The sequence below is a fragment of the Dama dama genome, chromosome 8 (assembly GCF_033118175.1).
Source record: "Dama dama isolate Ldn47 chromosome 8, ASM3311817v1, whole genome shotgun sequence".
NCBI classification, from domain to species: Eukaryota; Metazoa; Chordata; class Mammalia; order Artiodactyla; family Cervidae; genus Dama; species Dama dama.
The window spans coordinates 49,291,835-49,317,624 of NC_083688.1; the positions used below are offsets into that span (position 1 = coordinate 49,291,835).

General features: G+C 39.7%; 1 protein-coding gene across 1 annotated transcript in view; it reads left to right on the forward strand.

Annotated features, from left to right (window-relative positions):
* The window catches only part of HECW2 (HECT, C2 and WW domain containing E3 ubiquitin protein ligase 2), a 417,314-nt gene that overhangs the window by 363,013 nt on the left and 28,511 nt on the right, over nucleotides 1-25,790 (forward strand). Inside the window, exons 20-23 of the mRNA XM_061149100.1 lie at nucleotides 8,055-8,175; nucleotides 9,640-9,753; nucleotides 19,744-19,896; nucleotides 21,681-21,779. Coding sequence (XP_061005083.1) covers nucleotides 8,055-8,175; nucleotides 9,640-9,753; nucleotides 19,744-19,896; nucleotides 21,681-21,779 — 487 coding nt within the window. The remainder of the gene's footprint in view (nucleotides 1-8,054; nucleotides 8,176-9,639; nucleotides 9,754-19,743; nucleotides 19,897-21,680; nucleotides 21,780-25,790) is intronic.

The window sequence follows — 25,790 nt, forward strand, 5'->3', positions numbered from 1 at the left end:
TGGGGAGGGAGGTGGGAGGGGGGATCGGGATGGAGAACACATATAAACCCATGGCTGATTCATGTCAATGTATGGCAAAAGCCACTACAATATTGTAAAGTAATTAGCCTCCAACGAATAAAAATAAATGGGGGGAAAAAGACTATGTTGGATCTACATAGATTTTAGAACTTTGAGTCTAGGTGGGGATCAGTGAAGGCAGATTCTGAGGTCCTCACCACATGGACTGCCTGGCAGATGGTAATGCCATTTACCAAGAAAGGGAAAATGTTAGACTGAAGGGGGAAGGGGGTTAAAGGAGACTGATTTGGGACATGTTTTATTGAGGAATCTTTGGACCATCCAACTGGAGATACCCAAAGACAGCTGGAAAAACAGTCTTGGCACTCAGGAGAGCTTAGCAGTTAGGAACACAGGTTTGCTGGTGGCAGCTGAAGCCCACAGCATAGATTAGAGGAGCTCGGGAGGACAGGTCAGTGGAAAACAGGAGAAAATAAAGGATGGTAACCTAAGCAGCTCCAACATTCACGAAGGGGTTGAGGATGCAAGTGAGAGAGTCAGTGGATTTCGGAAGAGAATTGGGAACATCTTTTCGGGGAAGCCAGGTTTCAAGGAGGAAGGACTGGCTCACAGGGCCAGGTGCCCGAAGGAGTCAAGAAGGATGAGGCCTGAGAAGTGTCTATTAGATTGAAGACCATGAAGTTTTATATGACATTTCCCAGAGCAGTTTCCATGAATTAATAGGTCATAAACTGGAATGTTACCAGTTACATGATGATAGGAGATGTAAAGTAGAAAAAGGGTGTGAAAAATACTCTTTTCATGAAACATGGAAGTGAAAATAAACCAAAATAAGGCAATACTTAGAAGGAGAAGAATTAAGGAAAGGATTTTAGGATGTGGAAGTGGAGTGTTTATGTATGTGTTAAGGTCAGATAGTGTGGGTGGGAGGAAAGTGGTTTGTTGAATGGGGTGAAGAAGCAGCATTCAGCAAGCACAGGCCTGCGGGAGACAAAAGCACAGGCCAACTTTCGAACAAAGTAGGGACCCTGTTTTGATGATACAGGATGGAAAAACAAGTATATGACTCTAGGGGTAAGTTAAAGGAGTAGGAGAAAGATTAATGGAATTTACTACTGGCCTTGGTCATTTACCAACTGTGTGTGACTTTGGGCAATTTACTGTCTTTCCTGAATTTGAATTTTTTTTCTTTAATATGGAAATAATAACAATCACCTCCCATAGTTATCTGGAGAAGAACACCTTGCCTGGTACCTAGAACATGACAAGCATCCAATAAATGTCAGTTTATCCCTTTTTCTTTCTTTCTGGAAATTGAGAAGTATAATTTGTCAATATTTGAACCACTAATAACTGGTCTGTATGAATCTACTTATTCCTGATTTACTGAACTAGCTGCCTGGAGTTGTAATCATTCTGACTGGCCTTAATCTTAGCTAGAACCTATGGGAGTGTTTAAATGGGTTGTCCCTTCACTTCATGCTTTATGGTTAAATAAATGAAGCTCTTTGGAGTATTGCTCATTCCAGTCAAAGCTCTCCTTTCCAGACCTTTACTGTGGCCCCATCCTCCCAGAGAAAAATGTAGATCCCTAGATTCTATCCCTTCTGGGCCCTACAAAGGCATATTCTCTCAATGACGAGTTTGACACTCTTGAGACTCTATGAACATTCTAAATGGTGACTGAGTTTCTGTTTTCATGTAGCATCACAAATGTACATGAGTAATTCTTGGTGGCAATAAATGCATTCTGGAAACAGATTGAAAGTTCTACGATTTCCAAAGATATCTAAATTGTGTGCAGTGTTTGTGGTGGTTTTAATTTTCAGGAAGGATCATCTCCGTATTTTTGGCCTACTGTCTTTCAGTGGGCTTTATTTGATCTTGAAATTGGGATGTACTGCCTGATATCAACGGAAGTAACTATAACTAATTCCACATGATACAAAGGCAGGACTAGCCTCATTTATCCTGTGGAAGAATCTGTTTCTTTGAGTAAAATAGCCTCTTCTTCTACCAATACTCCTGAAGTTCTTATGAAAACATTTCAAATGGATTTTTGAAAGTTGTCTTACACTCTTTCTTATGACTAGAATTTCATCCCTTTTAGTGGTGTGAGAAATAATATTGTGAAAATTATGACAGTCGTAAATTTTAATGATCTTCTTTCAGAACGCCTAGGAACCTGCTAAACTTTCCACTCTTTTCCTCATTCCAAGCACATTTACATGTCTTTTCAAGTGCAGGAGAGAGAAGGGCTTTGGAAACTTTGACTCACTGCTTTTTGCAGCTGCTATAGTGCTCACCTAAAGTTGTCAAAATCTTGGAATGTGAAGGTTTGTTTTTCTAGGTCCATTATAGTGCCAGTCCTGACCTTAGTTATGCCAGAAGGAAAAGACCTTTCCAATTACCATATGGTTTATTATGCCAAATATAGGACCCAGAAGTTTATTTCAGGACTTTTTGTAGCTGCACATTTCTAGGAATTTAAATGCAAGAACACCTAATTTATCTGATATTGTTGGAGAGCTCACTTACGTGAATTTTCCACGTGACCAAAGCTATACTGTTGAACATCAGAGAATTTCTTTAACCTACCGTTTGCTGAGACTTTTATCAGTACATTATATCTCTCCCTGCTTCCCTGTCTTCAGTGCCTTGAGGATATTTCATATTTGAGGGTATCTTCAGACAGAGCTGTTATTGCTTGACTAGAACTGGAGCCTCTGGAAGCCAGTAGAGCGCCAGGTCATGCTCAAGGGAAGTAACCAGACCAGAGAGCCCTGAAGAGTCGTGTGGGTCTTCACTGAAGGCTGTCTCGCGGGCAGTTATTTCTCCCAACACACAGTGCAACTCCTTAAGGTCCCCCTTTCCCCCTTTCCCTCTTTCCCTCCAAAGTCACCATCCCAGCTTTTGCTTGTCTTGCCAGCTCTTCTCAGGAATGTTCATCCTTCTCTTCCTGTCTCCCCCGCTGCTCCCTACCTTTCTCCCTCACGTCCTTTTTCCTGTTTCTCTCTGTGTCTCTCTCCCCCTTCTCCCTCCTTCCCTCTTGTCTCCATCCCACCTCCCCTCCTCTCCCTCACAGTCTCTGAAGTAGCTTTATACTTGTTTTTAGGATGGTAGTTTCATCCTTGCTTTTGTTTCAGTATCCTAGCTTGCCACTTGTTTCAGCTGTGTATCTGTGGGGCTCTTTGCTCAGCCCCACAGAGGTGATCTAGGAACCAGACAGTACAAATGATGGAAGCTCTTCATTCGTGGGTGGGGATGGGGGTATGATTCCAAAGACTGAAGGAGAACCACAGACTACTGTCTCTATCACAATATGCAGGTGTTTTTATTTCTGTGTTTCTGTTACTCTTCCTTGTTCCCCGCTCTTGGTGTTCTCAGAGGATGCCAGTCCCTGGCATGCCCTCCAGCCTCCCTCTTTTAATAAACTGCTTTTAATTTGCCAACATTTGAAAAATCAGATATCAGATTGTTCTTTTTTTTTTAAAAAAAACAAATGGTATGTAAGTAGAATCATCAACAAGGTCACAACAGTGACGTGAGGGCCTTTCATTACTCTTAGAGAATAAAGCAAAATTTGCTGGGACTTCCTTGCTTGTGCTCTGTACCAGCTACTTTTATGAGTTTTTTCTTAATTCCATTGTTGATCTATGTTCCAGAAGATAGAGTTTTCCAGAGATTATTTTAGTGCTTGATACTTTATTCTCATTCACTAACAGGGAATTATAAAAAAGAAAGTCATAGCGTTTCTTGTCTTTAGGAAGTGAACAGAAAAGAAATGCTCTTCTTAGGCATCCCAGTTCAGAGGGCTGGAACCATGCTGAACTGGGCTGAGCTTCACCCTTCCACCACAGACCAAGAGCCAGTCATCAGAGCATTTTGGGTTCTGGGTGTCACACCCAGCATCAAAGAAGACGCAGACTTCTTAGCAGTTTGATGCCAAGGTTTTTCTTAGTATCACCTAGAAAAGAAATCCTCTGTCTGGTAAAATTCTTTAAGTTTGGATAGGACTGTGCAGTTTTGTAAGAGTCTATGGAACTAGTGTTAACAGCATTATATGGGAGTGCTTTAGAACTGCTTAGCAATGTTTTTTTTTTTTTTAAAGTCTTATATCTGTTGCCGAAATTTTTCCTGCAAATAATTAACATAATACAGACTCTTCATAAAATCAGCCTTTTATTTGATCACTTCTTGTATGCAATGTTGACCTTTTGTATCTGACTTCCTTTTTTAAGACCATGAAGACTATGACATGACTCTCTAAGTGAATCATATCCTAGAACTTCACTTGCAGTTATGATTCTTATTCAGTTCTGTGAGCTCACTCTCCAAGATACTTTTTTTTTTATTTCCAAAGTGGAAGTAATATTGTTTCTGCCCTGGATTTTCTTGGCAGTTGCACCTGACTTGCATTAAGACTTTGACAAGGGCCAGCAGCATAATTTACTGTAATTTTTAAACCATGATGTAATGTGTAAATGATTTTTTCATAATAGAACTATTAGCAAAAGAATGTTTGCGTTTAACAGTTTCTGTCTCCAGAGTCTCCGTAATTGAATTCCTTTACCTAGAGCTGAAATGGAGTTAGAGCTAATTTTTATTAAGTGTCTGTGTTGATATTGATGGAATGCATTATGGCATTTCTCATGTCCTTTTAAGCATCTCAAATTATATGGCAGTGGAATATGTGCTGTTTTTCAAAAGTAATCAGCTCTTAAAGAATTGTGTTTCTTTTGTGTCTGGAAAGATTTTCAGTCTTTTGTTCCTCTTCCTCCTCTTCCCTATCAATGTCCGTGCTCTTGAGAGCTGATTCATTACGGCTGCTTTCTGAGCTGTCTGGGCTTACTTGTCTGCAGTGGCTCAGACTGCAGCCTCACAGCTTTATTCTGCCACTTCGACCGCCCTTGTGCTTCGGGCCTCTGCCCTGAGCCGTCCAAGACAGGAGCCTAGAGTTCATGCAGATCGTGTTCCTTCATGTTGCAGAGGATGTCTTACGAATACACGGGAAGTACCCCCACTTTGTCCCTGGATGGTGCCCAGGGGGTTCATTGGTTAGTTTGGACCTTCTTGTGGGAGATAATGGTTCTCAGCCTTGGCTGCATGTTGGAATCATCTGGAGACCTGCATGACACACGTATGTCTATGTCTCATCCCTACCGACTCTCACGTAGTATGTCCTGGCTGTGGCCTGAACATTGGGTTTTTTAAAAGCATCCTCAGTGATTCTGATATACGTTCAAGATTGAGAACTACTGCCTAGGAGGAGCCTTCTGTATCCCAGACCTTTAAGGTCAAGTTTATTTGTTTCCTTTATGGCATAGCTTTTTGGGTAAGATTCATAATTATGCCAGTAGAACTCTGCACATACTACTAACCAATAGATGGTTTCATTAAATTCCATTCCCCAAATCCCACTGCATTTCCCGATGTGTTTAGTATTCACCGCTGTGCAGATAATTGCAATAACAACATTTACACGGGGCTGCTGGTGCAGGAGGCACTGCATGAAGTGTTATACCACACATACACTGACTTATTTCATCCCCAAGTGTGGCCTGGATCTCACACTGAAACTCCAGTACCATATTTTCAAGCGCTGATAGGGTATATCCACCTGAACAGTGGTCGTCTCCAGCTTAGTATGGATAAAGCCTCACATGTCCCCCGTCCTCCCGCGTCAGTCAGAACTGGCTCAGATCCTAAATCTACCATTCACTGGCATATGCCTTCAGCTTCCTTAGTTACAAAGTGTTGGTGACGGTAGTAATAACAATGCCTGCTTCTTAGACTTGTGAGGATTTCCCAAGATCCGCTTTGTGAAGTGAATGGTCTCTATTGCAGAGCAGACACAACAAATGACAACTCTTGTTACTGTTTGAAAGGTTTTATATTACCATGTGAGCTTCTTTTTTTTTTTTTTTTTTTTTCAATTATTTTTATTAGTTGGAGGCTAATTACTTCGCAACATTGCAGTGGGTTTTGTCACACATTGACATGAATCAGCCATGGAGTTACATGTATTCCCCATCCCCGCCATGTGAGCTTCTTATTTCTCTTCCTCACTTACCTATGGTTACCAGTTCTTATTTCACATTGCGAAAGCCCCTCTGAGTCACCAGTCCAGGCTGGTTCTCATCCCCTCAGGCTTGTTTCCACAGCTACTCCTGAGTCTTTCCTCCTTCCTGTCCTCAATCCACTCAGCACACTTTGAAAATCATTTCTGAAGGAAATGATTCTGAAGGAATGATTTCCTTCATTTCTGAAGGAAAGCATCACTTGTTTGTTATTTCCTTGCTATAAAGGGTTCCCCCTGCTTGCTGCATCATGCTCACACTTCTGGGCTAGGTTTTTAAAAAGTCTTCTCATAATTTGGTATCAGACTTCTGACCTATTTAATATTCTACTTTCCAGCATTCCCCATCTGCTCTAGGTTAGTGGGGTCTCCACAGTGTCTTCTGAACCTGCAGGCAATGCTTATTCCAGCTCCTGCTGTCCTGCCTCAGTATAGACTATGGGTTCTCCCATGTTTATAAAGCCTGGTTCCAATAGCATTTTGATCTCTGCTTATCCTCATTTACTATTACTTTTCTGTAACACTGGTCTCAAATGCATTGTCATTGAGAGGCTGTGGCACAGTGGGGAGCACAGACTTCACCTGAAAGGGAAACTGTCCTCCTAGGGAAATGCAAGCCAGTTGTTACAAAAGTCCCTAGATGATTTTCAGGAGAAATCAGATTTTTTTTTTTTTTTACTTGAAATCTCCTAAATTTTAAATGTTGACAGTTAATTTAAAAACATTACATGGCAAACAAAATAGATCGATAGGACCAAGTACAGCTCGGCCATGCCCGAACTATAGTTTTATTTTTTATTTTTATTTATTAATATTTTAAAAAATAAATAGTTTTTTATTTTTAGTTTTATGGGGCCGGGCTATAGTTTTATTCCTTCTGCTTTATAGGAGTTTTGTATACCATCTAGTTTAGGACTTAGCCATTCTCTAGTTGTTTGATGCATACTATTTCTGTCTTCCCAACCAAGATACCCACTCCAGGAAGCTGATCTTGTTCATTCTGAGCATCTGGTGCTGAACAGTCTTAGGAAAAAATAATCATCACTTAGTTGGTTCATGCCTGAGGGTACCTGGAAGGAGCTTGCATGGTGTGTGATGTAAGGAACATCACCGGTTGTGTTTCCCTGTGTCTCCTATTGTGTTGTGAAGTTTAGTGGAAGCCTCCCATGTTTTTGTCATGGTGGCTGATTCCCACGTCCATCATCAGTTTTGTATCCCAGCTTGTCAGTTAGTCAGTGTGACACAGAACCAGCTTTTTCTATGGAAAGGGGGAATAAACTATGTTGCTTTTATATGTTATTAATTATGCTCGCTGTGGAAGGACATGTAAAACATCTTTATAGATAATCTGTAGGTCATCACAGTACTTGGCACATATTAAGAACACAACCAGGAGACGTGGGCTTTCTGCAGTTATGGCTGAATTTTGTTTCAGATCAGTATCTTTCCACCCTGTAGTATGATATGTATGAAATTATGTGTCTACAGTATTTCTTAGTTGCGTTACAGTACGTATCAAAAATACGTTTTTGAAGGTTTTTCGTCAAGTATGGGAACTTACTGCCCTGGCTTTCTGTACCACGTACTTTCACACTGTGACTTCCTGTCTAACTGCCATGATACCATCTCACCATCAGACATCAGTAACTCTGTTTGACTCATATTAGTATGGGCTGAAAAGAGGAACATACTGACTAACACATAGGCACCATTAACTCTTCAAACAGACTTGCTATTCTCAACCAAAAGGCCACAGGGAAGACATCTAAGACACCTTAAGATCCTGGTTAAGCCCTGTGATGTCCTTCGACTTGGAGAGGTGAAAGTGCAAGAACTCGAAAGTGTAGCCTCCTTTTACTTGTTAACTGTGGTCTCAGCCCCTTGGTGATATTTTTTTCATGGTGATGTGATGAACATCAAATCCACACCCTTGTCTCTTTGTGGTTTGCTGTAGGTACTCAGCGTGCCAATGCCCGCGCTCCAGCCCCTTACAAGCGAGACTTTGAAGCCAAACTAAGGAACTTTTACAGGAAGTTAGAGACTAAAGGATATGGACAAGGCCCAGGGAAATTAAAGTAAGTCAAAATGATACAAACCCCAGGATTGGTAGATGGTAATAGGATGCGATGCTTTGGGAATTGTAGGAAATAGATTGTGGTTTGGGATGACCAGAACTTGTTTAGTTGACATAATTATTTTGGTGTGAGTAAATCAACAGTATCACCTAAAACATAGTGGCTGAACTAAGCACAATTAAGGTTTTAAAGCAGACAGGAAAGTGACAGTCATGTTTCATGTGAAAATATAAGCAAAATGAAAAGCTGATTTATTTTGTTCTCTTGAAAAGTACCTCTTTGTTGACTGCTCACATATTCACTGGATATAAGGCTGTCACGGAGTCCTGTGTTGCCTGGCTGATTGGAGTATAGGACCACCACTGCGTAACTGTGTTTCCTTCCGTGAAATAAGCTTCACTTGTCCAACAGAATATGGCATGAAAGTTGTTTCTGCCTGTCTTTATCTACCTCCCTTTAAATGGGGAAATTGAAAGATCATCAGGTTGTTTGGCCCAGAATTACGTGAATTTCCCACTTACCCATACTCCCTTCAGCCCCACCCCACCCCATCTCACGTCTCCACTAAAGATCACTATGCCACTTGAGAGGACAGAGGAGGGCGTCTGACTGCGGCCCCACCATGACCTGGGTGTGCCAGGAAAAATGCCCAGCCCAGCAGCTGCACAGCTCACTGCCCCCGTGCAGGGCTTGTTCCTCTGAACTCACCGGTTCCCCTTTCATCACCTTCAAAAACATCAACCTGCTCCAAACACTGCACATCTCTAGCTTCACTTTTGAAAATATTGCTGATCAAACTTTCATGCCTTTGGCTTCCCTGTCATCTCCCTTTCCATTACTATTTGCATTAAGGGCAAATTGACACCTGTTTAAAGATGACTTAAATTGCCATTGTCATAAGTAGATTAATCAACTGCAAGTATCATTCATTTTTATCTGTCACCTAGAGAGTTTCAAGGTTCACCTAATTTTAAAGTTAGAGAAATTTATGTAAACTCCTCTTCTTTAAAGGACACTAAGAATTCGTCTTTCTTGTTCTCACTGTCATCTTCCTAGCTACTTAAGAATTGAATTCCTGGTCTAGGTGCATTCATTACATAGAATGCTTAAAACATTACCCCCTAGGTTTAATCTTCCTTTTATAAACAAAAGTTTTATGAGTGTGTGTCTTGTTTTTAATGATTTTCCTCCCGGGATAAATGAATTTGACCATCAGAAAGAACTTTTGCATTGTTTTTACAGGTCTTAGGTGGGGTGCTCTACTTACCAATGATTCTCTGATGTAACTTTTGTTCATGCTATTAAGAGTTACAGACAGACGTGTGCTTTATTGCAGACAGCGATGATAATAAGTCATGCTACTTTTCACCTAGCTGTGGTAAATGGAAATTAAATGGCAAGTGCTCGGAAAGGTAAGGATTAGGAAATCATCTGTATTTTTTCAAATTGTCTCTTTACGGACAGGTTAATTATCAGAAGAGATCACTTGCTCGAAGATGCTTTTAATCAAATTATGGGGTACTCCAGAAAAGACCTGCAGAGAAATAAGCTGTACGTCACATTCGTCGGGGAGGAAGGGTGAGTAGCAGAGAGAAGTGGCCTTTGAAGCACGGCTGTGGCTGCCGGCGGATGTTTCCCCACCACGTCCCTTGTGGTTGCCTAAAACAGGAAATCCTTCTGGCAGGAAATACTGTTCTCATACACTTAAACCGTTCAGCTATTTTTTTTTTTAAAGCTTCCCCTGGTTTTTAAATCATTTGACATAAAGATTCTTTGGTAAAAGCTCATAACTATAGATCATTTTTGAGAGCAGAATCTTAGTTTCATTTCTTCTCTCTTTAACTCTTTCTCTGAAAAGGAAAATGTGTTTTTTAAAAAATTGAAGTATAGTTGATTTGTAGTGTTGTATTAGTCTCTGCTGTAGAGCAGAGTGATTCAGTTTTATGTATGTACATTCTTTTTAAAATTGTTTTCCATTATGGCTTATCCCAGGATATTGAATATAGTGCCCTGTGCCACACAGTAGGAGCTTGTTGTTTATCCATTCTGTATATAATGGTTTGCATCTGTTAATCCCAAAGTCCCCGCTCCATCCCTCCCCCAGCCCCTCCCCTTTGGAAACCACAAGTGTGTTTTCTATGTCTGTGAGTCTGTTTCTGTTTTGTAGATAAGTTCACTTGTGTCATCTTTTAGATTCCACATATAAGTGATATGGTATTTGTTTTTCTCTTTCTGACTTACTTCACTTAGTATGATAATTTCTAGGTCTGTCCATGTTGCTGCAAATGGCATAATTTCTTTTTATGGCTAAGTATTATTCCATTGTATATATGTACCACGTCTTCTTATCCATTCATCTGTTGATGGACGTTTGTTGTCTTGGCTATTGTGAATAGCGCTGCTGTGAACACAGGGAGCGTGTATCTTTTCAAATTAGAGTTCTGTCTGATTATATGCCCAGAAGTGGGATTGCTGGATCATGTGGCAACTCTATTTTTGCTTCTTTTGAGGAACCCTCATACTATTTTCCATGGTGGCTTCACCATTTTACATTCCCAACAACAGTATAAGAAGGTTCAAGATATGGACTTTGAGAGAAAAAAACAAGGAATTGCATTTTAACATCTATGATCTTGTTATGTGCACAGGGATGTGAAGTAAATCATACTTCACCTGTCAAAAAGTTCCGTTTTAGAATCACGAGTTAGAAACCAGTGTTTGCTAGAGGGGAGGGGATGTGAGCATGGGGCAATGGGTGAAACGGACAAAAGGTATTAAGAAGTGCAGACTTCCAGTTGTAAAATAAATAAGTCACAGGATGTAATGTATAGCAAAGAATATTGTCAGTAACAGTGTAATAGTTTTCCATGCTGATGAGATGGTAACTAGACCCACGGTGGTTTGGTGGTTATCATACAGTGTATAAAAATATGGAACCACCATGTTGTATATCTGACAGTGATATTATATGTCAACTATACTTCGATTAAAAAGAGAGAGAGAGACAAAAAGAAAAAGAGGGGAAAAAATCTTCCTATTCTACCTGGACACTTCCCCACCAGTAACTTCTAGGCCTTAGTTCTTATTTCTCTGTCCCCACTTTTTCTCTTTCTTTGGCACACCTACCCTAAAGAGATTCCAGCCTTCTGTGACTCTTCCATGAGTGTGCTTGTGGAGATAAAGTTAGGAAATGAATGCATGAAGACTCCTACATGGTGTTTATTCCATTCAAATAGGCATACCAGTGGTTTTATGACTCTTCAGAAGGTGGCAGCTCTCATCTCTGCTAGAGTCATTCCTCTTTCTTCATTTCAGGTTTAGGTTTGGAGTCTTAGCACCTTCTTTATAGACATCACTAGAGTGAATTTAAAAAATATCACATGATTGCTGGAACTCCAGTTGTCTTCTCTTTAACTGCTCAACTCCTATTGATTTGGATCATTCTAAGGCTACATGCTACTCTTGCCCAGGAATAAAGTAGATTATGGAATCTTAATAATATTCAACAAATTCAGCCATGTGGTATTTGGTTGATGAAATGGAGCTGTCAAAGTGTAAAATAATTTTCATGTGCTAGTCAAACTAGATAATAGAAAAATTAAAATTCAAAATTAGGCATCTTGTCTTCCGTAAAGGATTCTTAGACCAATATTGGGATTTAGGCAAAAATGCTGAACTCTGGGCTTCCTTGGTGGCTCAGATGGTAAAGAATCTGCCTGCAAGGTGGGAGACCCCAATTCAATCCCTGGATTGGGAAGATCCCCTGGAGAAGGGAATGGCAACCCACTCCAGTATTCATGCCTGGAGAATTCCATGGACAGAGGAGCCTGACATGCTACCATCCATGGGATTACAGAGCAGGACACGACTAAGCTACTAACATTTTCATTTCACTTCTTAAACTCTAATCTATCTGAATTTTTTCCTACCCATGGGTCTTTTCACTACTTCAGCTAGTGACTGATAATTTATCTTGCTCAATGTAGTGTCTCCCAGCTGTGCCTGTATTAAAATAAAATATTAGATGGGAGAACAATATAATGTGAGAAAGTCTTAGAAGCTTGCCTGAGCCTTGAGCCTTTTGTTGCTGATGAGCCTTAATGGACTTCTAGCTTTTGTTAGTTGCCCTAAAGATGCAGGTGCACAGTTGAAAATGAAGGCAAATGTTTTTAGCCTAATCACAGGTATGCTTGGGATTCCAAGTATTTCCTTACATAACAAGCCTAGTTTGGATGAGAATACTTTTCCTCCCTCAGAGCTCCAGCTGTCTTCCATAATTGTTAGACCACAGTTTGTTGAGATCTCAGAGATGTAGTCAAGAGTCTTTGGAAGTGCTGTTACTTAGGTTTGAATAGAACAGATGTTTATCATGCTTTATCATCTTAAAGCTGTCTCCCCATGATCTGGACTGACATCCATTCCTAGGAGGAGGCCCAGACAGAGTGGGGATTGAAACCTCTTTATTTAATTGCTACTAATGTCCAGATACTTCCTGCCTCCATTACTTATTTTCTTCTTGTAACCCCAGAAGGAAAGTAAGACAGAAGATATTTTGAGGTGTGACCTTAGCCCTCAGGGACAATCTCTGCATAAGGCTTGTTGAGGCTGGAATGGGTCCAGATAATTTCTCATCTCATGCCATATCATGTCAGTATCATACATATGTATTATTAGATATCAGATTTATTTTGCTATTAAATCATTAGGAATACCTCATATGTTTTGCAAGATTAACCTGAAAACAACATAAAATTAAGCAGTTATTTTAGCCTTTGCCATCTTATTACATTAAAATTAAAGATCATGACATTTCTTTCTGATTTCTAATAAATACCCAAAGAGAAAAGCTACCTAGGTTTTTCTGTGAATTTCTAGAATGGAGCTGAAAATTTTCTGTCGCTTTTCCTTCATTAATTTTAATGTCCTCAAAATGTGTTATTCGGAAGTTTTTCATGTTTAGCTCTAGTAATAGGTATTAAAATATATATATACAACTAGTGCGTAGATGTTGGCTTTTAATATTGTTCTTCAGTAAAGGGTACTAGGGCTCTGTTTAGACATGGATGATTCTTGGACTGGGACAGGAAATGTACAAGACAGTGTCTGAAGCGTCTTGTGCCAGATAGTATAGGGAAACTCAAAACAATTCACAGGATGTCAAAGAGACACAAGAACCATCTGAAAGAACTCCCAGTGGTCAAAGCTGGAATACTTTGAGCGACAAAATCAAGTAGTATTGGATTAGAACCCTGAAGTATAAGATAAATCTATACTGATATAAATATACAATTGAATAACTAAATGAAGGAGAATAGACAAATCTCCTCTGCAGAAGATTTCCAAGTAATTCTGCATAATTCAGTGCTCCTTATGAGCTGCACATAGTGACTTCCTTCCAAACAGTACACTATGGAAAGGGGTGGGAAAGAAGTAAGCCTACCGTGGAGGAGCCTTACAGACACACAGGCAGGCGATCGAGGCTAAAATCAAACGATGGCAGTGGTATGTCCTATTGATAGTATATAGCCTTGATATGATGTGATGAGAATGACACTACCTTTATTGTCTTCCTTCCAAAAACATGTAACGCCAGTCTAATCAGGAGAAAAATATCAGATAAATCCAAACTGAGGGACATTCTACCAGATTACCTTACTAGTGCCCCTTAAAGCTGTCGAGGTCATCAAAAACCAGAAGTGCCTAAGAAGCACTTAAGATGAGGTCAAGATGAGCCTAAGGAAACGTAGCAATTAAATGTAGTATGGTACCCTGAATGGGATCCTGGAACAGAAAAGGGATATTAGGCAAAAATGAAAAAAGTCTGGATAACGTGTGAGTTTTAGTTAATAATCTATCAATATCAGTTCATTAATTGTAACAAATATAGTATGCTTGTGTAAAATGTTGTTAAGAGGGAAACTAGGTGTGAGGTGTATGAGAATTCTCCCTGCTGCCTTTGTAACCTTTCCATAAATGAAAAGCTATTCTAAAAAGATCACTTGTTAAAAGAAAGCATGGAGACAGGAGTTAGGGAGAGTCAGAAACTGTCTCCCTGAACAACTTTTCTTATTCTGTTGTTGCTGATGGGGCCCCCCTGGTAGCTTTGGAATGTGTATGCTTCCTTCTGCACTTGAGGTCGGTAGAGTAGTAAGTCTTTCGAGAGACTTAATTCTGTGGAAAGTCCAAATTAGTAGAGGTATTGGTATGTATAGAGTATTATTTTGTGTTGTTAAGGTCAACTTTGTTATCTATGAGGGAATAATATGTTGCAATTTCTATTGATACCATCTCACTGATAGTATTTTCTGCCTGTCATGATCAGGGTCTTTATTTACAATAGATTAGTGAGGGCTTAAAGAGAAAGGATTTTTCTTTTCAGAATAATGTGTCTGCCTAATCTCCAAAAAAGTGTGAATTAGCAGATTCACTCAGAGACTTCTGTTCTGCTCTAAGATGTTCCTTTGTGTAGATCTTGACACATGATATATAGATTTTTCCTGAACTGGAAGAGCTGAGTCAAGAGAAATTGATGGGAGATGTCATAGTTGTAAATTTATAGGACAGTTACAAATACCATGTGAGGTAGAATTAACCCCAGAATATTAGAGATACCTGTATTCAATTAAAAATGCAAAAATAATTCTAGAGCCTTTTAATGTAAATATGCTAGTTGACAAGTGATTAGTGTATCTCACTAAATTAATGTCACGTTATGCTTGGCTTTTTATGAAATACAGACAATTTCTAAGCAAACACTGATTTAATTTGGTCAGAGCTGGAGATTTTGTTCTAGTCATTTAAATTTCCACTCAGTTTAATTTGGTTATCTGCTCTTGCAAAGTGGGGAGTAGGAGAAAATAGCAGTGCAGAAATGACTTGGAAACTGAGTCATCTGGACTGAGTGTGGCAGGAAATGGCATGGTCTGCTTGCCTCTTGGGCTTCTGTCTGCCTAGACATTACTTCTTTAAGAGGGGAGCCACAAGGACTGCATATTCTTCAGTGTATTATTTTCTTCTGAATTAAAAGTTTTAGCAACTAAAGCTTGTTGGTGTCAGAAGTTAGCTACGTAGACTATTGTGTTCAGATAGGACATCCTGGGCCATTCACTTGTTTTTCTTTTTATTAAAGTAGAGTTGATTTATAATAGTGTGTTAGTTTCAGGTTTATATTCAGTTCTTAGTACCCAAAACAAGTAAGGAAATAATGGCCTGGATCAAGAGAGGATGTTTACACTGTGATTGCCTCTTTTTCCTTTCCTCCATGGCCAACTCTATAAAAGGTACCTTTCTTTAAGAAAGAATGAGTTCATTATATGTAAGGTGCCTTCTATATGACATAGTCATCCGTCTTGCAAAGCCGTACTTGGACTCGGGAGGGGATGCGTGCAAACAGTTTTAGTTTGGGGATTTAAGTACAGGAGAGCTCTTCCTATGATATTTCTACTTAGACACATGCAAGAAACTAGGGGGGATGAGATCTGAAAGGTTTTCTTGAGTCCCTGCTTATAAAATAACCAGCAGCTCTTACATCTGACTGGTCTAGAAGTTGTTTTGGGTCCTGGCCTTGACCAGTGTTTCCTCAGATATTTGTAAAGCTTCAAGTGAAACTAAGGTGTTGCTTGTTTTCTTCTAAAGAGAGACCTTTGCAGGATAACCTAACTGACCCAAACCATGTTGAAGAAAGGTGCTTCTAATTTCTAGGCTTTGGCTTGGTATCTCCAGGTAAAACTTTGTCATATTAATTGCTCACAAAATTCCCTACTCCCCTATCACTTCTTTAGTGGCTCAAGAACTAATGCCTTGCTGCTACAAATGTCGGAGTGAATCAGAGGGTGTGTAGACCACGTGTGCCTGAACCAGCTTGTAAGAAAGAAAACCTGTCTTCCAGAAAACGTGTAGGAAATGACCGTCAGACTTCCCAATGCCACTATCCTCTTTCATTTTATAGTCTGCTTCCTTTGGGATACTTTGTTTTTGATAATTTTTAGTTGAGCATAAAGAACCAGAGAATAAAATTATTTAACAAATATTGGATGCCTCTAACAACTTGGCTGGTGTCAGCCCAGCCACATGATAGTGTTTAAAATGCCTTATCAGCACTTCATGGGGCTCAAAAAGACATTGCCACCCTAAAGACATCTGTGCTTATTCCAAAATGCCCTCAGATGCAGCTGTTGTGTGGCTACACACCCGTTGTCCGGAGTTTCTGTATTTCCATGCCAAGTCTTTAGCCGTGGAACCAACCTAACTGGCAAAACAGGAATGTAACAAATGATCCCTGTGATATGAGTCATATTAACTATTTATATGGAAGAGGTTGCTAAGACATTACAGGAAGTGCATGCGTAAGGTATCCTGCTGGGACACGTCTTATTGAATTCGGTAGACATATGTAATTTGTAATCAACAACCTGCCCTCAGATATGTGGTTCTGAATTTCAGATTACAATCAAATCAAACTTTAAAAATGTCTTCACATTAGAGTAACTCTATCAGTGCTGCTGGAGTTTAAAAAAGAAAAGAAAAAGAGCAGATAAAAGCCTGACTAGTTGAGGAAGATACATTTTCCTCCTAGACCCGGATACCCCCAGGCCAGGGCTCATGGCTTCCTGCTTAGCAGTTGTGACCACTCCTGAAGATTTCATACACCCTAGGATATTGTTGTGATTTTACCTTTTCTTGAAATGATCTTCACTAAAAAGGGATTTAGAGTAAGTAAGCTAGGTTTTTTAATAAAGTAACATTTTCCTCCTACTTTCTTCTGTAACAGAGGTTGGCAAACTTTTTCCGTGAAGAGCCACATGGTAAGTATTTTGAGCTTTTCAGGCCATTCCCTGTTGTACCTACTCACTTTGCCATCATAACAGCCCCAGACAACACATAAACAAATGAGCGTGGCTGTGTTCCAGTAAAACTTTTTCACAAAGCGAGGGCCTGGACCAGATTTGGCCTGCAGGTCCCAGTTTTCCGACCTCTCCTCTATAAGCAATGTTGTGTTTCGTCCTAATGGACTTTTTAAATATATCGAAGAGTAATGAACATCACACATGGGGTCAGTAAACCTATGTCAAGGCCTGGATCCTCCACTGCAGCTTTCATCTGATACAAGTCAGTGATTTCCTTCAGCCCCAGTCATCTCTTCAGAGAGGTGAGGGGATGGACAAAATGACTGCTAAGATACTTTTGATTGGCATTCTCTGTTTCTGAAAAGACATAGGGGTCTGCTGATGTAATTCATCACCAGCAGGGAATTTAGAGAGATGTTTTGTGTCCACAGTGATCCAGGTAGACTGGAATCATGGACTCAGTCTCACGTGAAATTTAGTATGGCAAGTATTAATATTAGCATCTAGTGCTTAGGTTTTAAAAAGATAGGCGACGTGCAGACAGGGTGGGAGAGTCCTAGTTTAAAGCAACACAGGTGAAAGGTTCGAGCTGATGACTGGCTTGTGATGCATCAACAAAGTAAAGTGACTGCCCACAAGGCGGGGTGGCATTAAGCTGCAGCAGTGGAGAGAAATGTCCACGAAGAGAGGCCAGGAGCCCGAGGCTTTGCCGGCAAGACCGCACCTGGAGTGTTGTGATCAGTAGAGACACACCCTCAGGTCAGACTTTGACCCTGCAGAGTATCCAGAGCAGAGGCCCCGCGTGACAAGGGAACTCCCTGCCGGGCCTTGAGAGGAGGTTGTTCATGAGTGAGGAGGGGGCCGGGACCAGGAGTAGGCACTGCTCAACTTAGAATCTTGTGGAAAATAACGTAAAAAAAAACTTTACACCTTTAGCATCTAGATCAATACCCAAAACCTAACAGGCACTCACATATTTGTTGAAGGGAAGCCTCTAAGTGTGTGAAGAGTGTGCAAGTGGAAGAAGTATTGTACTTGGTGGTGTCAGAGACCAGAACTAGGACAGTGGAAGGAAACCACCAGAAGCCGCCTTGGCCTATTACATAGACTGATTTTTTTTTATTTTAATAGTTATGTGTTTATTTTCATGTGTATTAGAAAAGAAATAAAGCTAACACATCACAATTCCAAAATATTGTGTAAGACAAGGCTACATTGGAAAAGCAAGTAAAGCTGGAAATATTAAGTAAATGGTAGTGCATATATTTTCAGATGTGGCAAAAATTAAGAACTTAGTCTGTGGATAGCTGATGTCTGTTTTAAGAAAATTCTGTTAAACTTTCAACTAAGATATATTTTAATTTTAATTTTAATTTTCCTTACTATTTTAATTTTCCTTACTATTTTAATTTTCCTTACTATTATTCCAGCTCCCTCTTCTACCTATAATAAGATCCTTTTCTCTATCACACAATTCCATACCACACATATGGAATTTTTCCTTTGTCATAAAAAAATACAGAAGTGGCCATTGAAGGAAATTCCATAGAGGGAAAAAAATAGAGTGAACAAAGGAAGTCTCATTAAATCCCAATACCAACTTATCCATTGCTTTCATTCTCCCTTCAGAATTCCTTCCTGTCTTTGAACCCTTATGTCAACTTTTTACCATGGGGTAGACAGATGTACTTGACATTTTTCATTTTGAATTGAGTGTATCAAATTGCTGTATTACATACTCCTCTTTGGTGCACTTTTTGTTCTCAGCATTGTTTGCCGCTTGTCAGTCCTCAAACCTCACATAATCATTTCTCAGATTTTACTTTGACCCTGATGTCTTTGTAAGTAAAATGGAATTTACACTGTTGTTCAGGTGCTAGAATTTCAGCCTCTTCTCAACTACCTTCCCGGGGAAGCTTTAGACACCCTCACTTTTCTTGTCTATAATTTTCCTTGGTGTTTTATAATTTAAAGTTTTCATCTGAACCCTATCATTCCATCTTTTGCCTCTGATCTCCCTAGGAGGCCTTGTATCTGTAATATCCTCTCACCAATTCACTAAAGTCTCTTTTTGCCCCCATTTAAAACTGTTTTGGAAAAACATGAGAACTCCATGTTCCCATGGATGTATGTAACTGATGTTCTTGGGTTTAACCTGCTTAAATAAGGCATTCCCACTGCAATCTCTCTCCCCAGTGCCTGGCTCTGGGCACCTAAGTTATTTACCTTTTGATGCGTATTTATGCAGTCAAAGTACTAGCATATTGCCTATCTCATCCATTATCTGATAATTAGCTTTTGGATATGTTCCATGTAAATGTTCATTATGCTATTTTGGGTCACAACATGTCTGCAATCAGGAGTCATGATCATTTAATGTGTAGTATTTTGGACGGTTCTGGTATGTCCCTGGTGGCTCAGTGGTAAAGAATCTGCCTGCTAATGCAGGAGACATTGGTTTGATCCCTGGGCTGGGAAGATCCCCTGGAGAAGGAAATGGCAACCCACTCTGGTATTCTGGCCTGGGAAATTCCATGGACAAAGGAGCCTTGCAGGCTACAGTTCATGGGGTTGAAACAGCTGGACATGACTTAGTGACTAAACCACCACCACCAAACTTGATAATTAGACTTCCTGTTTTACCGAAAGTTGAGCACTGTGTAAAATGTGCCTAATACATAGAAAAAAAATAATGACTGCTCTTTTTGTGAATTTTTTAAAGGCTGGATTACAGTGGACCTTCCAGAGAGTTTTTCTTCCTGGTATCCAGAGAACTCTTTAACCCATATTACGGCTTATTTGAATATTCAGCCAATGACACATACACAGTACAAATAAGTCCCATGTCTGCCTTTGTAGACAATCACCATGAATGGTAAGTATTTTTCTCCCCAAATTTTTCTTTAGCTGATTTTCTGTGATATTAGATTTTATAAGCATCTAAACTTTAAAAAAAAAAATTTTTTTTTTTTTTTTTTTTTTTGGAGAAAATCATATTTTCAGTTAAATATCTCATTTGATTCTTGTTTGTGTTATCAAATTAAACATACAGGCACTCTCCAATCTAGGAATAGATTATGTTCTGTAAGACCTATTTTAAGTGAGTTGGGTAGAATCCAAAAGGTTTTCCTGAGAGAAAGTTGCAGATAATGTTAGGTTCTTAGCAAGACCCTAAATCCTTGTCTGAAGCTTTGGGCGACTCTGAGCTATAACAGGGGACTGGTGGGGGTGAGTAGGGCAAAATCCTGACCCAAAGGTCAGGCAGCTTCTAGAACAGTCCTTGGGGAAGTGGCTCACATGTAGGGAGGGGCAGAGCAGCTGGGCCTGTTGGTTTTCTAATGGGAGGGAGGACAGGAAGACAGAGTGGCCTAGAGGAACCGATGGTGGAAGAGAACCCTGGCAGGCAGGCAGGGGTGTAGGGTCACAGCAGTGGCCACTTACCCGTCACTATTTCAAGTTTGTAGCCAGGAATTGCCCCACTCCTAATTTTTCACACAAAGTCAAGTAAAGCTGGTATAGGATTCCCATCTGGGAATTATTTATTCTTAAAACCTCAAATTGCACTCTGTGACATTTTTTACATGCCTGCATTTATAGACTTGAAGTATCTGTATGATCCGTTTGCTTGCTTCTGTTCATTTTCACTATTGTAACAAAAAAAAAAAGAATGTGAATAGGAATCATGGAAAAAATTTCTTTGAGTCATGAGGTTAATACTGGTGGGTGGAGGGCATTAAGGTTTAGGACTTATTCTTCAAATTAACTTCCGTTTAACTACAATTAGAGGTCCTCCTAAGAGTAGCTATTGCAGTTATGCTTACCTAAGTGGAAATAAAGAAAAACAAAGCTGCTGGGCATTCATCTTAAGATGGTTGCCTAACAGTGAAATTACAGTTGGACACTACGAACCTCAGTTTTGGATTTACACTTTCAGAGGGCATCAGGCTTTCAAAAGGCTAGAAACTTGGATATTTTTGAAAAAGAAAATATATGTACATCTCAGCAAATCCAGCCATGACAGATATATTTAATAAAGTTTCCGAAGTGATTCAGAATAGAATTGAGCACTGAAATTTTAGAGAACAGAATGTCCCATGAGGAAACTCCCTCAAATGTACACATGCATAATTCTTGGATGGTGACAGTTTCTGTTAAGAGAGGGGTTTGAGAGAGAATAGGACTAGAAACTTTCTCACTCTGAGCCTGGGCTTTTCCTCAAAAGGGAATTGCTACTAGGTTTGCATTAGAGAAATCCTGCTAATATTCATGCACGCAAACTACAAGGGGACATTTTCCCCACCATTACTGGTCTCATTGTGTCAACATTTCTTACAAGTGATTTAAGGACATTTCACTGTCATGCTAACAGGGATTTCACGTTGGCCATGTAGAGTGCTACATGCTGGACCTCACTGACATGGGGGGAGGTGCAGCAGTATCTCTCTGAATATCAGATTGACACAGATTTTTTCTGCAAGTAGATGTGAAAATCAGCTAATGAAGACAGCCTGCCGTGCATACAGATTCTCATGAACCTGGAAGGCAGTTCATCTTAGAAAAACTTAGGTGGTTAGAACTGGAAGGCATTCTTGAGAGGAAACAGAACCATTTAGAAACTGCTCCAAGATATGTAAACCATCTCCTGCTTTTCCTTCACAGGTTCCGGTTCAGTGGTAGGATCCTTGGTCTTGCACTAATTCACCAGTATTTGTTGGATGCCTTCTTCACACGGCCCTTTTATAAGGCTCTTCTCAGAATGTAAGAGTATTTTTATTGCTTGTGTAATTTGCATGTAAAGAATGAAGTATTTCCTTTATCCAAAAGAATCTGTTGTCAAGGTCATTTTTTAACTCACTATCTCAAATCTATTATTATTTACTTAATAGTGGTTTCGATTTCTGAAACTAATCAACTAGTCTAATTTCAAATATGGATTTTTCCAGCTTCTGATCCTTTATTCCCGTCTTGTTCCCAAAGGCTTAGTTTTGCTCTGCTCTGAGTAATTCATTCTCATTTGTTGTTACACATGTTTTTTCAAAACAATTGTACTTCAAATACGGTGCTGAAATTCCTGTGGTATTAATGTCAATTATTAATAGAATAGTTGTGCATTAGTCTTGGTGACTCATAGCCCCCCATCTTTCACAAGATGCATTTTACATTTTGCCTTAAGCAAACGTTCAACTGCTTATTCTTGACTCAAATGTTCCCTCTCCTTTATTAACATTTGTTTGTTAGAGGTGGGCTGTATTTTTCAAGTCCCATATTTTTCTTGAAATCTCTCCATATGCAAGGCAGTAATTTATGATGGCAGATGAAAATTTAGCATTCACAGAACTTTTTCTTCATTGTTACCACAGTGAAAGATTGCAATTATTGTAAAATGTAGAGCAAACAGTTTCTGTCCTGTAATCAGTAGTCATTTACAAGGCTGAACAGAAGGCAACTGTCTGTGAGAGTAGCAGCTCAAACTTGCAACGAGAAAGTGCAGCCTGATTGCATGGTTCTGACCAGCTCATCCCCTCGCCAAGGCCATGTATCCATGGGTCTGCTTTCTGTGAGCCTAGACCTCAACGGAAAGGATTTCTAATGGCTTCTTAAAGAGGGCCAGTAGGAAGACTTTTGCCATCGTCTCTTTTGATGTCTGGGCCAGTGAAGCCCTGAGCACCTGGACTCCGGCCTTCTGCCTCTCTGGTTCTTCTGGCCTATTTGCCTCTTTCCGTTTCATTGCCTTATCGTTCATCTTCCCATTTAAACTTCCTGCAGGAGTAATCTATGCTGACTGTTGACATGCCCTCAACACACTTCAGTCTAGCTTTCTTCTCACCAGTAACCTATGGAAGTTTTTAAAGAATGCTTTTTAGTCTCTGTTTTAATAGACCACTCTGCTGCTTTTGATACTACTGACCCCTGCCAGACCTGTCCGTTTTTCTTGAGTTCTTCCTTCTCTGGTGTCCATGACACTATGCTCTCTGGGTTCACCTTTTACTTTTATGCCTCTTTTGTGGGTGTCCTGACTTGCCCTTTAACCTTGATATTCCTGAAGCTTCCATCCTGGTCCCCTTCTTTTCTCTATGTATGTTCTCATGGGAAATCTCTTCAGCTGTCTCATCTACTGACTCTCCAGTCCACACCCTTAGATATGATCTCTCTTGAGTTGTAAGCTCAAGCAGTCAATATTTTACTTACTGTCTCTTCTTGAATGTCTCACAGGCACCTCAAAACCAACATGGTTAAAACTAGACTCATCAATTTCTCCTGACCTAAAAATATACCTGCTGCCATGTGCCTCGTCATAGTTCATAGTACCAACACTCTCAAATCACTCTGGTCAGAAATTGGGAGTCACCCTTAAACAGGGGAGTAAATGCACAGCAGTTTCTTCTCTTCCCCACCTCCTACCCCATTCCCGTGGTACAGGTCACAAATCATTCAGGTTGTCTTGCCTGCTAAACTTGTGGCCTTAGGAATTTTTCAGCTAGTGGCCCTCAAGACTGGCAGTGAATCAGAGTTATCTTATAACTTGAGTTCATTTGCTGTCTCATTTTAGATATGCTTCCTTTTACCCACCCACTAAAATGGTTTACTGATTTCCACGTTTGCCTCCTAAATAATTCTAAAGTTCATCTTCTCTACCCTAATATTCCTTCCTGGAAAATTCCATGGGCAGAGGAGCCAGGTGGGCTATATTCCATGAGGTTGCAGAGTCAGACACGATCACACACATACCCGCTCTACACTGATAGTTGTGCTCTAAGTAAAATCCTTATCTTACTTTAGACAGGTTACTGTGGTGGTCTATTAATTGGTTTCCACCCAATGATACCAACCCCCCAACCCCCATTATAAGTAATCCTCTACACAGCCACTTGCGAATAAACAATTTAAAGTCACACCTCATATCTGATCATGTCATTGCCTGTTTTAAAACCTTTCAGTAGTTCTGAGTCACCAAGCTCCTTAGAATGACATTCAAGACCAGCTTCTAGATACGTTTCCAGCCTCATTCTCTGGACATCCTGTCTAATGGTTAACTCTCTGGTGCTGCCCATATGCTTGGAGTATCTGTATACTCCATCCCTTTGTGCTTTGTTCAGGTTGTCTTCTCCTGCCTCTCTTTTCTCCCATTCTCCTTTTTATTCATTCCCCTTTACCTCTTGAGCTTGAAACATCCTGCAGATTTTAATATAGGTGTCATCTACTCCAAAAAGCTTCTTCTAAATCTCCAGGTCATGATTGTGTAGCTTGGTTGTTTATATCAGGTATCATAGCCTCAACACTTGGCACTTACAGTGCTTGATAAATAATCTATTTAAAAACTGTCCGAAGATTAGTTTTGATCTTCAAATGTTTACATGGATTAGGTTGAACTGTGTCTTAAATCAACTGTACAGAGTAAACTGAAGATGTCATTTGTTGCTGGAGAAAATGTAATACCATTGTGGGAGAGGGGAAGGAGTAGAATTTGCACTGGACAAGAAATCAGGAGATAAAACAGCTTTTCCCCAGCCACTTTTGATCTTCACTTAGTTACTGATATGCAGTTTTCTCATCTTAAAAATGAGAAAAAAAATTTTTTTAAATGTTGATCTGCTTTCAAGCTCTGTCTCAGCTACCTACTGGCTGTGTGACATCAGGCAACTTATATAACATTCCTTAGCTGAGTTTCTCATCAGTAAAACTGAGATAGGTATTCCTACTCTGTAACATTTTGGTGGAGACCCTATATGTGAAAGCATTATGGAACCAATAAAATATTATATAGAAATCTGTTTGTCTTACTAAATGAAAAACATAATCAGAAAAATCAATCAGTTTCCAGGTCAAAATAAATGTCTTGCATGTTTTCTGTGGGAGGTCCCTGTATTTACTTTACATACCTTTTTTTTATTTTAACTGAAGCATAACATGCATATAAAAAAGTGCACAAATAATGTGTTATCCACCCTAGGCTCTTACCACCTTAAATCAACTTATCTAATTGTATCTTTGTTTCTCCAAGTAGACCATTAGCTCCTTGAGGGCAGTAACTGTTTATCAAGTAGCTATTAAGATGTTTGATGCATACTTGGTGTCTCACACATGTGTAGACTGAACTAAACAAAATCATCTTTGAAACTGGGCTGATGGGAGGAAATTCCAAAACAATAAAGCAAGTCAATTGCTACTACCTTTACAACAGGGACATGTAATAGTAGCTCCATCTCATGTAGAACTTCTCTCAGCAATGAAGAAAGAAGAGAGAACTATAGAAAGCTATTAAAACTGTAGAGCAATTCTGTGGCTTTCAGTTTTCAGAATCATGGAAAGTAAGAACCATGAAGAAGAAAGGGACATATGTGAATGTGGATCATAGAGTCTAGTCTTTGGGGGAAAAAAAGCTTTGGGGGGAAAAAAAAGTTAAAGTACAGTATAGAAATGTACAAAGAATTTCTAATTAGGAAGATGATAATTTAAGATAGTTTAACCTAGCCAAAGATTACTGAACCCAAGTTGTCAGCCCAAGTCCCAGTCCCACCCCTGGCATTGCTTGTGGGTGGCTGTGCAAATGGGCAGCCACTCTTTGCACCCCCAGTTCTGTGTCTGTAAAAGATAAAACAAACTGTATGGTTCCTAAAGCATTTTACGTATCAGGATTTAAAAATTTTATACATTTCTGAATTATTTGACCGCTCTGGTTACTGACTTTGACAAAACACATTCTAGAAATCACTGCCTATTTAGTTGATATTGTACTTGTGTGTTTCTTCACGACTCTGGGTTTTTGCT